Below are 12,936 nucleotides of genomic sequence, written 5' to 3'. Positions count from 1 at the left end.
AGAAATCCACAGTATCTACTGGTTCTGGGGTTGAGCAAGCCGGGTGACCAATGGTACAATTCATGGAGATGAGGAAAGCTAAGGAATGATTTGTTTCATGCTTTCTGTCTTGGATATGTTAAGTTTGAATGCCTTTAAGGCATCCAAGCGGAGAGAGGTCACACATGAGCTCAGGAGCCAGGCTGCCTGAGTTTGAATCCAGACTCTTCCACCAACTGTATGACCTTGCACAAATTACTAGCCTCTCTTTGTCTCAGGTTTTGTCTCCATGAAATAGAGATACTAAAATAACTATTGGAGAAGTAGGACTTGATGACAAACGATAATACATGTAGTAATCATTCAGTAAATGTTGGCTATGAATATATTTGAATATATTTGAGTGGGAGAGATCAGAAATGGACAGATAAGTCTTGGAGCCAGCCTGAATAGATGGTGTTTGTGGCTAATGTTATGCATTAGCCCACATCCCTAACTCCCTCCTCTTCTGCCTCTCTCTGCTGTCAAGGTGAGGGACTGGATATTAGATCCACAGGCTCCCTTGCAGTTACAAGTGCCATCTGACACAGTTTTGGCCAATGAGTATGAACAGAAATCTGATGAAGGGCTAATGGTAGGTGGTGTTCCACCCCTTCTTTCCCACCTTAAATGCGGATGTCCCAGCTGGAAACCCAGCAGCCCACTCATGACAGTGAGGTAAGTAGCTGGAATGAAAGGCCAGGAGAATCACAGACATGCCCCTTGCATTGTCATGGAGTTGCCAAAGAACCACCACCTTCCACTTATCCCAGGACTGCTGGGAAAAAGGAACGTAAGCCTCCACTGAGTCCGCTAGAGTTGGATTTCTTGGTATATTGCTTGAGGCTGACACAGTAATCAATGCCATGCGTTTGAAGGCGAGCCCTTGGTCATTAACATGTAGGCAGAGAAAAAAAAGTGTGTCTGTGAACGCGGTCTCGGTCACGCCCACGTTTGGAGTTGAAGCAGGAGAGGAGAAAGCCCTAAGGAAAACTGAGTTGTTTGCAAGGGAGGCAGCAGAAGTCCAGGAGCGCTTGGCGAAGGAGGCTAGGAGTGGAGAGGGTTCCTAGGACTGCGTGTGCCCAGTGCTCCCCGGCACAGCCCCTCCCTGCGCTGCTGTCCCCTCGCGGTCCCGCCCCGGACCCGCCTCCCGGGCCCCGCATTTACCGCCGCGTCCCCGCCGCCCACCCGCCAGTGTCGCCCCGAGACCCGCCATGCCCGCCGACTTCAGCGGCACTTGGAACCTGCTCAGCAGCGACAACTTGGAGGGCTACATGGTGGCCCTAGGTAGGGCGGGAGGGGCCGCGCGCCGCGGAGGGGCCGTGCAGCGGCCTCCGGCTCCCGCCGCTTGTCGGGGGTCCGGGCATAGGCAGCCAGGCTGGTCTGTGGGTCTGTCTCCCTGTCTCCCCTTACCCTCGTCCTTCCGTCCCCCCAGTCTGCCTGCCGATCCGCTCGTTCACCCGCGCCCGCCATCTCCCGTCCATCCTCTGTCCCCCTGTCCTTCCGTCTGCAGGTCGGTCTCCCACCTCTGTCGGTCAGCCAGCCTTCCAGTCCATCTGCTTGTCCCTCCATCCTTCGGTCTCCCCCATCCCCTGCTCCCCGACTTGTCTGGCCATCTCCCGGTCCCTTCCGTCCTTCTTCCTGCCACTCATACTCCCACACGTTCCCCTGTCCTTCCTTCGCCCCTGGCTGCCAGTCTGCCTGTCCTCCTGTCTGTCCGCGGGTGCCCCGGTCCATCTCTACCCCTCCACCGAGGCTCCGCGGACTCCCAAGCAGGGAGTTGCTTGGGGCTGCTTGTGGCGTGGGCCATCTCCTAGGGAGACTCAGGGACACGATGGGGGTCCGCCCGGGTGAAGGGTCTCCCCTCGCCCCGCAGCTGCTTTAACGCGAGCAACCGGCTCCAGGATTCCGTGGGAACAGTGGCTGTCCCAGGGAGGCTCCGACTGGCAGCATCAGCATCGCCTGGAGCTGGTCCGGGACGCAGATTCCGGGGCCCCAGCTGGCCATCCCCCGCGCCCGCGCCCCCGGATGATTCTGGAGCCGGCTTAGAGTTCGGGAGTCACAACTGAAATCTTCTGTATCCTGGCTTTTCCTTCCCTCGATGGCTTGAGAGGGGTCAAGAAACCCAGACCCCTTAGAGGCCACTACCGCTCCCCCTACGCGGGGGCCCAACTCCGGCCCGGAGAACTGTCGGTCAGTGTCTGAAGGGGTCGCTTCCCCCGCGCCCCGCCCGCCCCGGCTCCGGCGCGCCTGGGTGCCCAGAGCGCTTTAGCAGAGAGGCGCGGGGGGGAGGGAACACGGGGGCCTCCACGGTGCGTAGTGGGGTGGCGGGGCTCTGACCAAGGTCCTTGCTTCCCAGAGGGCCCGGAAGATTTATTTCCTGCCAAGAAGACAGAACACCTCCCTTCCCTACCGACTCTGTTTGTCCTGCCCTTAGTCTAATTCTTCAGACTTCGTGATTCTGAGCACTTACTCTGTGCCAAGCGCTTTAGCCTAAATGACACTTATGAGGGGAGGACACTTTTGATGGTTGGGCCAGAGCTGCTGGGAGTCTGGGGAGCTGGGGGCTGCTCTGGCGCTGCCTCTATAATTACCTGACCCTGGGCCTCAGTCTCTCCATCTGTAAATTGAGGGGAGCTCCAATTTTTTCTTTTCATTGTGGTAAAATAAATATAACATAAAATTAGCCATTTTAACTGTTTTGAAATGTACAGTACTAAGAGTTCTAAGGCTCCAGTGTGTTTTTAAGATCTCTCAGCCTATGGTAGGATTCTCCCCTCCCTTTCTCACACCACGTAGGGAAATCTGGAACTTCTCAAGCTAAACCTGATTCACACCACAAAACCTTATAGGCAAGGGAAAAATATTTTTCTCCACCCTTGGGTTCATTGGCTGGGGCCCTGTAAATGAGACTAACAAAAAACAGCTTAACAAGAGACAAACAGAATTTCGTTAACACGTACAGGGTGAACACACACTGGAGGACTCAGAGATAAGTATTTCAGGGAGTGGTTAGAACATGAGCTTATATGGCACCTTAGCACGGAGTAATAATTTTCCACAGAATTGACAAGACAAAGAAAACGGTATTGTGTTTCTAGGAATGGCAACTTCTGGGATGATAAATGCATGGAGGAACTTATGGAAAATAAGAGCTAGTTAGTAAAATTGATTATGTACATTCTTCTGGTGCCATCTCTAAGCTGATAGGTGTCTGGAATTGTCTCTCTCACTTCTGTTCAACCTGGTACAGAGTAGGGGTAGACACCTTTATAAATTTATGTCCTGTTTTGAGGGGAGGGCAGACAGCTTTCCTTCTATCAGCTTCCCAAGTTCAGCTTCCCTGAACTTGTCTTCAGTTCAGAATAATCAATATGCCAAAGTGACATATTTCAGGAGGCATATTCTGCTATCCTTAATTTGAATTTCATTTCCTCTCTATTTCCAATTCATAAGAAGGAATTAATGATTATTTTCCCCAAAGGCAGTAAATCCTGATAATTTACTTATCTCCTCACCCCCAGTTTGGTGGTGGCATGTGACCATAAATCCTTTCTTCCCTGGTTTCTCTGGCTAGTATCTGGCTTCTTGTGTGGAGGATAAAGTGTTAAGGATCAGGTGATGGCTGTGAATTTTGCCTTGCTGAGCTTTCTTTCTTTTTTTTAAACTGAAGTACAGTCAGTTACAATATGTCAATTTCTGGTGTACAGCACAATGTCCCGGTCATGCATACATATGCATATATTCATTTTCATATTCTTTTTTATTAAAGGCTATTACAAGATAGTGAATATAGTTCCCTGTGCTATACAGAAGAAGTTTGCCCTTTATCTATTATTATATATAGTGTTTAACATTTGCAAATAGCAAATCCCCAAATGTATCGCTTTCCATCCTCTTTCCCCCAGTAACCATAAGATTGTTTACTGTGTCTTTGAATCTGTTTCTGTTTTGTAGGTGAGTTCATAGTGTCCTTTTTTTTTTTTTGTATTCCACATATGAGTGACATTATATGGTATTTTTCTTTCTCTTTCTGGCTTACTTAACTTAGAATGACATTCTCCAGGTCCATCCATGTTGCTGCAAATGGTGTTATTTTATTATTTTTTATGGCCGAATAGTATTCCATTGTATAAGTATACCACAGCTTCTATATCCAGTCATCTATCAATGGACATTTAGGTTGTTTCCATGTCTTGGCTATTGTAAATAGTGCTGCTATGGACATTGGAGTGCATGTGTCTTTTTGAATTAAGGTTCCCTCTGGATATATGCCCAGGAGTGGGATTGCTGGATCATATGGTAAGTCCATTTTTAATCTCCATACTGTTTTCCATAATGGCTGCATCAAACTACATTCCCACCAACAGTGTAGGAGGATTCCCTTTCCTCCACATCCTCTCCAGCATTTATCATTTGTGGACTTTTGAATGATGACCATTCTGATTGGTGTGAGGTAATACCTCATTGTAGTTTTAATTTGCATTTCTCTGATAATTAGTGATACTGAGCATGTTTTCATGTGCCTCTTGGCCATTTGTATGTCTTCATTGGAAAATTGCTTGCTTAGGTCTTCTGCCCATTTTTGGATTGGGTTGTTTGTTTTTTTCTTATTAAGTTGTATGAGCTGTTTATATATTCTGGAAATTAAGCCGTTGTCAGTGTCATCTTTTGCAAATATTTTCTCCCATTCTGTAGGTTGTCTTTTTGTTTTGCTTATGGTTTCCTTCACTGTGCAAAAGCTTGTAAGTTTAATTAGGTCCCATTTGTTTATTTTTGCTTTTATGTCTATTGCTTGGGTAGATTGCCCTATGAGAACATTGCTGAGAAATTGGGGAACTTTTGATCTAAGGGTACATGCATTTTCATGAAGAGGCTTGAGCAGAGAATTCAGCACAGAATTGGGGCAAAGGTCAGTTGAGTTCAGGCTTTAGTGGACTGAAGTCAGGAGGGTCAACATCATCTTTCCATTCTCCACTTGGGTAGGGCCTTAGTTCCTTAGGAACTCACTGCATCAGATTGTTCTCTATCTCCCTGGAGGAGGAACTGTTACCAAGCTCAGGTTCGGCTACTTGCTGCTCAAAAGCCAATACTTGACAAGCAAGTGTTGGTAGAAACGGAAGTTGTTTTAATCAGAAAAGCCAGCAATCTGTGGGTAAGGCAGACTCATGTCCCAAAACCAACTCTGAAGATTCTGCTCAGCCATGAAAAGTTTTTAAAGGGGAAACAATCTCAGTTAATCATTCAGGTAGGAGGTCCGATTCTTCGTCATTTTTCCATTGCATGCGTACTTGCTGACTTCTGATCTTCCTTAGGGTGCTGTCTTGCCTGCATGGTCTGTCTGTAAATTTGCTAAGGGAACCACTGGGGGTAGAGAGCTAGTCATTCTTTAACTGCTTGATTCTTCATTCCTGCTTATTTTAATCTAGGGAAGAAATCGACAGGTTAAGCAAGGTATTGTGTGCGTTTAGTAGAGCATAAGTCAGGAGATAGATTAAATGTTACCTAGTGATCTCATTTTTGTAATTAAGGTTTAAGAGGAACAGAAATAGGCAAGCAGAAAAGGGACAAAAGAGCTGGTTACAGAACTAGGACTCTGTTTTACTGCTAAACTACCATTTCTTGATGGCTTTTCCTTTGTTCCTGCATTCCATTACTTCCCTTAAGATCACCGATTACTGAGACCCGTTCAAGGGCAAGCACTGCGGCCAGGCTTAGATCACAAAATGGCTTAGATCACAAAATGGCTTCTCTTATGTCAAGAAAGCTATGGCTGGTTCTCTTTCTCTGGAGAACCCCTAACCTACCTGCTTACATTAGCATTTTATACAATAGCTGAATCAGCCTAAAACCTGTTGCCAGTTGCCAACAAGCCATGAAGAAAATGACATGGCACACATTGCTGTCTTCTATCTTCCACGTGTAAAGAACCTAGACTTCCAGGTCGATACATTTTCCCCGGGCAAAACAGGAGCTCAGGGCCAGGTGAGCACAGGGTCCTGTTACTCTACGACCAGCAGGGGCTTCTTAGAATGCAGACTCTTGTGCCTCAACCCAGATCCCAGATCTGTGGAATCAGAATCTGCGTTTAACCAGATTCTTTGGTAATTCGGATAAAAATTAAAATGGAATAAGTGCCGGTCTTTGATACATCAAATCACCAGTGGGGCAACTAGCAGAAGTAAATACTGTAAAGCCTATTTCTCAACTTAAGTGTGTTCTAATGCCAACTTGCACAGAAGTACTCAGACCTTTCCTGAGGACGTCTGCTTCTGATAATGGCAAACTAATTTATTTGTCTTAACTCTTCCACTGAGGATTAAGCAAGACAAAATATATGTAGTTTTAAAAGCTTCTTAGGGAACACCAGAGAGATAGGAAAGTAATAAAGAATTGTCAGGACCCCGATGGCGGTTTCATGGCCATCCCTGAAACCTTCTGGTACACCCTTCTTGGGAGTCCTTGGGCTCCCTGTGACCTCTGTCTTATATTTCCTTCCCCAGAAATCTGCATGGCTCACTCCCTCAGCTCTTGGCTGAAATGACACCTGGTCCCCCTATTAAAATAGCAACCCTTACCTCTAGCTACACCGTGTGTACAAAATCACCAACTGGGAACTGTTTCTACCGAAACCCTGATCTTCTCAGCATCCCATGTTGCTGTGTGTGACTATTTTTTTAAAGCTTATTAAAGATTTCTGAATGTTTAGTAGTATTTGCATGATTAGAATGGTTTTTGAGGTTTTTTTCACTGTTGTTCAGAAACTGTTCAAAGCTGTCTTAATTTGAAGTATAAATACATAAAGCAGAAAAAGGCAGCATCACTGTGATTGAGGCTGGATTGGGTCTTAAGCCCTGTCCCCTTGGCTTCTTTGTCATCTTGTCAACCATGAGGAGGTGGGATTTCCAGTACTGCTTCTGCCACGCCAGGCTTCAAATCCATTATCTAAGACACAGCCAGACAAATGAATCTGCTCTGAAAATTGTTCAAGCTTTTTAATTCGCCTCTGGATGGAAGTTTGCCAGGATGCCTGTCTCCATTCATCCAACTTCGGCAGGAAGCAAAGTTGAAGTTGTAAAAGAAACACTAGCGATCAAGTGTGATGAGTTTGAAGATAGCCACCAGATTCTTAGCTTTTGCATCTCAAGTGAATGTTGAGATTTCTTCTTTTCTTTTTTCTTTTTAAATTATTTTTAAGGTATTGACTTTGCCACTCGTAAGATAGCCAAGATGCTGAAGCCACAGAAAGTGATCGAGCAAAATGGAGATTCTTTTACCATCCACACGTACAGTAGTCTAAGGAACTACTTTGTTACATTCAAAGTTGGAAAAGAATTTGATGAGGATACCAAAGGCCTGGATAACAGGAAATGCAAGGTGAAAAATTAAAGTAATAGCAGAGGCTTTTGTGAGTTAACCTGGCACTCTCCCTGAGGATGCTGCTAGAGCAAACCAACATTTTTTCCCCTCCCTCATGCAGAGCTTGGTCACCTGGAACAATGACAGACTCACTTGTGTGCAGAAGGGGGAAAAGAAGAACAGAGGCTGGACCCACTGGATTGAAGGGGACCTACTCCACCTGGTACGTGCCACATTTTGCTCTTATTTTTGATGCGATTATTAAAGAAAATATTAAACAGGAAACCATGACCAGCAATCCTACCATCCCAACCCAACTGTTCTCAGTTTGGTGTCTTACCTTCCAGTCTGTAGGAATATTCTACCTTTTCATTTAATAGGGAAACATATTCCAGGTTTCTAAATAATTTACCTCCTGAATTCATCACGTATTAATTGAATCCATATAATAAGGTAGCAAAGTAGCTAAATAATAATCCATCTGGTTCATGAGCGCTCATTTTAGTAAAATATTTTCTTAATTTCAATGTCTAAGAGTATTGATTCAGGGTGTTTTTCTGCTATTCCTTAAATTCACATAAATAGGGCTTTTTGCATCCATGGATTTATTCTGTTAGGAAGAATTCACATAGGGGATCAGTGTCATCAGAGACGTCACTGCCCTGCTACTTTGTTGCATAACTCACTTCCAAAAGGATGGATCAATTACTTATGCCACCAGTACTTCAAGACCATACAAGTTATAGCTCAATCCAATCAATAAATTCTAAATATAATCTAGAACCTATAAAATTGCACATCAAGGCTTAATTATGGCTTTCAAAATGAGAATTCCTTCCTGCCATATATGTATATTCTAATGGCTTACATTTTTTGAGTGACAATGTTGTACCCGATTACTTAGCTAAATCCTCTGAGTGCATTATTTCCCTTAGTCTTCAGGACAATCCTGTGAAAGTGACACTATTTTTGCCATTTACAAATGAAGAGATAGAGATTTAGAAATTCCCCAAGGTTGCAAAGTAGAGATTCAAATCTAGGTCTGGCAAGAATGTGTGCTTTCAACTCAATGCCCTTTTGGTCTCAATGTACTTGTGAAATCTCTTGAGAGTCATGAAAACAAAATTAGAGCACTCATCTTAGAGTTGGATGTGGGCGGTGTTTAAAGGTCTGAGGAGTCTTTGATTACAAAGACATTGAAGATACTTTGATTCTTAGATTGACAAATCTCACCCTCTTCTGATAATTAAAAACAAAGTTAAACTTGGAATCACAAAAGTGTAATATGGAATGACGAAGAAAATCAAAATATGTTTGAGGATTCAGATTAGTTGGCTGTAAGAAGTAATGTTCTAATTGCATGCACCTGTCTTTGACATAGCCAAGAACTCTGCCCCAATAGAGGACAGAAGGACACTTCCTCTAAGGGTACTCATGGGAAGATTCTTACATGCTGTGATACAATAAAAATAAATAAATATTTGGTCTTTGTACTTGGTTCCTAAAACTTCTGGAATCTCCAGAATAATGAGTGTCTTCTATATGCTAATGAGATGCTTGGTGGCTGGGGACCCCAGATAGCTTCAGGGTAGGGGCTGCTCCCAAGAAAGATGGAGGCTAGATTAGAAAGTTGGAACTTTCAACCCAGCCCCCAACCTCAGACGAGGCGAGAAGGGCTGGAGATTGAGTTACCCATCAATGGCCAGGGATGTAAGCAATCATGCCTATGTAATGAAACCACCATAAAAACTCCTACATACAGGGGTTCAGAGAGCTTCTGGGTTGGTGAAAACATTGAAGGGCTGGAAGGGTACCATTTCTGGAGATGGCATGGAAGCTCTGCACCCCCCGTCCCCTCTGCAATACCTTGCCTTGTGCATCTCTTCCATTTGGCTGTTTCTAAGCTGTATCCTTTATAATAAACCTGTAAATGTAAGCAAAGAGTGTTTCTATCAGCCAGTCTAGCAAGTTAGTGAGCCTGAGGAGGGGGTCAGTTGGTCAGAAGTATGGGTGGCCTGGAACTTGCGATTGATATCGGAAGTGGCCAATCTTGTGACACTAAGCCTTTATCTTGTGGGGTCTGCACTAGCTCTGAGTCCTTAGCATCAGAATTGAATTAAATTGTTGGATACCCAATTTGGCATCAGAGAGTAGGAGAAGTGAGCCTGGAAAAGACATGTATTTGGTGTCCGTAGTGTTGTAATGATAATAATAGACCACGTGACAACTCATTTTCTTTTGTCCTCCCTTCCTCCGGTCCCCAGGAAATGTTCTGTGAAGGCGAAGTGTGCAAACAGACGTACCAGAGAGCTTGATCTATATCCAGCCACAGAGCCCCCATGTACTGCTGCTGCTCAGTACTGAATTATATTCCAGATGGACAGATGTCAATGATCTGAATTATATTGCAGATGTCCTGGTTTGGGACAGGCCTTGGTGGGAAAGATGTCACACAGCCTGTGCCAGGAACCATCTGGATTGTGAGAAAATTTCTCAGCTTCAATAAACCTGCCCAGTGATTCTGACTTTTTCCTTCTACATTTAGCATATCTCCTTCTTTTCAGAAGTATTCGAGAGCCTCCTTAGGCACACCCCTGACACACTGATAAACTAGTTGTAATTCCCACCTTCAAAGCCTAGTGAGGAAGATGGACAAAACAAACCATCTGAACGCTGGTGACAAGTACAGGCAGCTATGAGAACCCGGGAGGGGCAAACCTGTCATCTAGGGATAGGCAAGTGGTGGCAGGGTCTGGGGTATTTCTGGAGGTGGTCTTTAAGCTGAGACCTGAAGCAGAGGTAAGCGGGAAGCATTGGGGTGGGGAGACGAAGCTGGGGAACCTGGAATGACCATCAGGCCCTATCATGAAGAATCTTGAATGTGAGGTTAAAGAGGTGAGATTTTTGTCCCCAAAGTGATAGGAAGACGGTGATGGATATTAAGCTGATATGCACGACCAGGTTGGCTCATAGAAAGTGCTTCTGACTGCAGAGGGAAGAAAGGATGGGAGGTGGGACGAATGAACTACTTAGATGATTAATTTCTTGAATATGTGTAAGCACATTTGACTGTCCTTTATGATTGGATCACCACATTCTGCTGATTCTTAGTTTGTGGCTGACTTTATTCCTTTGATAACTGTGTAAGTTTAAAAAGCTAAAGCTCTAACCTGTTCTTAGAAATAATGAACAGTACATATATGTAAATAAAAAAAAATCTTCCCTGGCTCTGAGGGCCCACAGGAAAAAAAAAAGATGATAAGTAGGGGATGCGATTCAGGAAGCAGTTTCCCTTGGAATTCACAGTGTGGGGTGATACTGGTTCAGGAACACCTAGAGCCTGGGTCTCAAATACAAGGACAGGACTCTGGGGCTGGAGAGAAGCAACTAACCATTTAGGAGGCAGAATCTACAGTCCAAGGGGATGGATGAGCTGCAGGGATGCTGGAAGGGGAAGAATTCAGAAAGGTGCTCTGTTTTGGTTCCGGCAGCTACAGGAAGGCTGAAGTCCATCAGGAACAAAGTAACAAGCAGAAGAGGAAAGGGGAGTTGGCACTTCAGATTCTGAGGTGCCTGTGCGCAGTGAGAGCCAGACTGCCAGGAGACAATGGATAGATGAGTCTGGAGACATGGACAAGTTGCCACAAACATCTAAACTATGCACATGGATGAGATTGTCTGGGAGGCTGTATTTAAAGTGAGAAAAGAGATACCTGAGGTACAAATGAACAGTACATATATGTACCAGGGATGGGGGGCTGGAGAAACAGGGAAGCGAAGGAAAGAAATGATTCAGGGTTGAGGGATTGTTCAGCGCTCACTGAGATGCCCAAGGTATCAATAAGAAGAGGGGGAGGACTTTGCCATCTTGGTGAGGACGGACTGAAGCAGCACACAAAGGGTTATGGAAACAGTGGCCGTGAAGGGGTACAGACAGTAAGAAGCAGAAGGAATGAGATGTTAATTTCAGGGAGGTTTGGGAGGGAGCAGCTTGACGAGATGGATGGAATTGATGGACCACAGAGTCTAGGCCAGGGAAGGCAGGTCAGGGAAGGGCTCACGTTCACTGAGCACTTACCACGTGCTAAGCTCTAAGCTGGCGTTTAGGGAGTCCATGGACAACAGCAGAGGAAAGGTCTGTGCCTGTAAGGAGCTTACAGTCTGCTGGGGATGACAGAAATCTATAGGAAATTACAGTCTGTGTATCAAATATAGCTCTTAAGTAACGGAAACCAAGTTGTTAGTTTGACCTTAGAAGTGGTGACTTTGGAGCCGAATGAAGTCAGAAGACAGTTGTGAATCCAGTTAGATATCGTGATCCCACCAAATAGAAAGAACAGGAGATTGTTTCAGGATAAAATCAGGCAGTACGTAGATTAGCTGAGGTCGCAGACCCAGTCAGATTTGAGAATTATGCAGTGAGTAACCCAAACTGGGGGCTGTGGGCCGTGAGACCACCCCGTCTTAGAAATCTCCTTCTAACATAGCAGTATTACCCTGAGGCATTTTGAAACAGCTGGCTGTGAGGGGAAGGCAAAGTTTTATCAGCATTTACTAATTTATCCAAGTATGAAGGACCTGCTGTCCCAGGGAGTGTGCTAATTCTTGGAATTTAGGCGGTGGGAAAAAAATGAAAACTTCTCCTCATGGTCCATTGGGAGGAGATAGGTAATAAACAAGTTAAACATGCTGTGGTAAGGGTTACCAAAAATAAGAAGAAGAAAATAGGGAGGGGAGGGTATAGCTCAAGTGGTAGAGCGCATGCTTAGCATGCATGAGATCCTGGGTTCAATCCCCAGTACCTTCTCTAACAACAGATAAATAAGTAAACCTAATTACCTCTCCCACCAAAAATAAAAACAAAAAAATTTTTAATTAAATAAATAAAAGAAGAAAAAGAAAATAGGGAAGGGGAATACAGAAAACAGAATGTTGGTGGTTCCCCTTTAAGCAAGATGGTTTAGAAAAATCTCAGTAAAGTGTGACATTTAAGCAGAGTCCTAAGGCAAGGAAAGAGGCTTTGTGGAGGGCTGGGGGCAAGAGAATAAGTGTAAAGGGCCTGCAGTGGAAGGATGTGTGATGCGCTGGAGATGCAGTCCTAAGGCCAAAAGCAGGTGGAGATGAGGTTGGCCTTTGGCAGAGCCAGGAGGCTTCGAGCAATCTTATCTGTTAGACCACTGCTTTGCAGCACCTGGAAGTACCACCTTCAGTTTAGGATATAAAAGCAGTTGATTTTTTTCCCCCAGTCTTTCAAGGTGCCAAGTTATGGGACTCTTAGGTCACAGGAAAACAGCGTCTCTTTTAGTGGAGCTGTGAAATCTTCAACCTCCACTTGCAGGCAAACCAGCTCTAGAAGGGCCGGCTCTCCTCCATGCTTCTCTTACAGGACTTGACTTAAAGCAGCAGCAAGTAATAAGCGATAGTTCTCTGACTCTCTTGTGCAAACTATAGTTCAGGTTAAACACAGAATTAAGGAAGGGAAATTTTTATTTATAGAAGAATGCCAACTAATTGGTGAGAAAAGAATGATAGATTCAGACTATCAACATTTTTCAACCC

General features: G+C 44.9%; 1 protein-coding gene across 1 annotated transcript; it reads left to right on the top strand.

The window, feature by feature from the left end:
- Window positions 1-1,232: 1,232 nt before the first annotated feature.
- RBP7 (retinol binding protein 7) lies at window positions 1,233-9,902 on the top strand. The gene is made up of 4 exons (XM_006196634.4): window positions 1,233-1,305; window positions 7,217-7,395; window positions 7,499-7,600; window positions 9,642-9,902. The coding sequence occupies exons 1-4, from the start codon at window positions 1,233-1,235 to the stop codon at window positions 9,690-9,692; spliced, it is 405 nt and encodes a 134-aa protein (XP_006196696.1). The 3' UTR covers window positions 9,693-9,902.
- Window positions 9,903-12,936: the final 3,034 nt, after the last annotated feature.

The sequence above is a fragment of the Vicugna pacos genome, chromosome 13 (assembly GCF_048564905.1).
Source record: "Vicugna pacos chromosome 13, VicPac4, whole genome shotgun sequence".
NCBI classification, from domain to species: domain Eukaryota; kingdom Metazoa; phylum Chordata; class Mammalia; order Artiodactyla; family Camelidae; genus Vicugna; species Vicugna pacos.
Note: the sequence above shows the minus strand (reverse complement) of the source record. Positions and strands in the feature narration are given on the sequence as shown.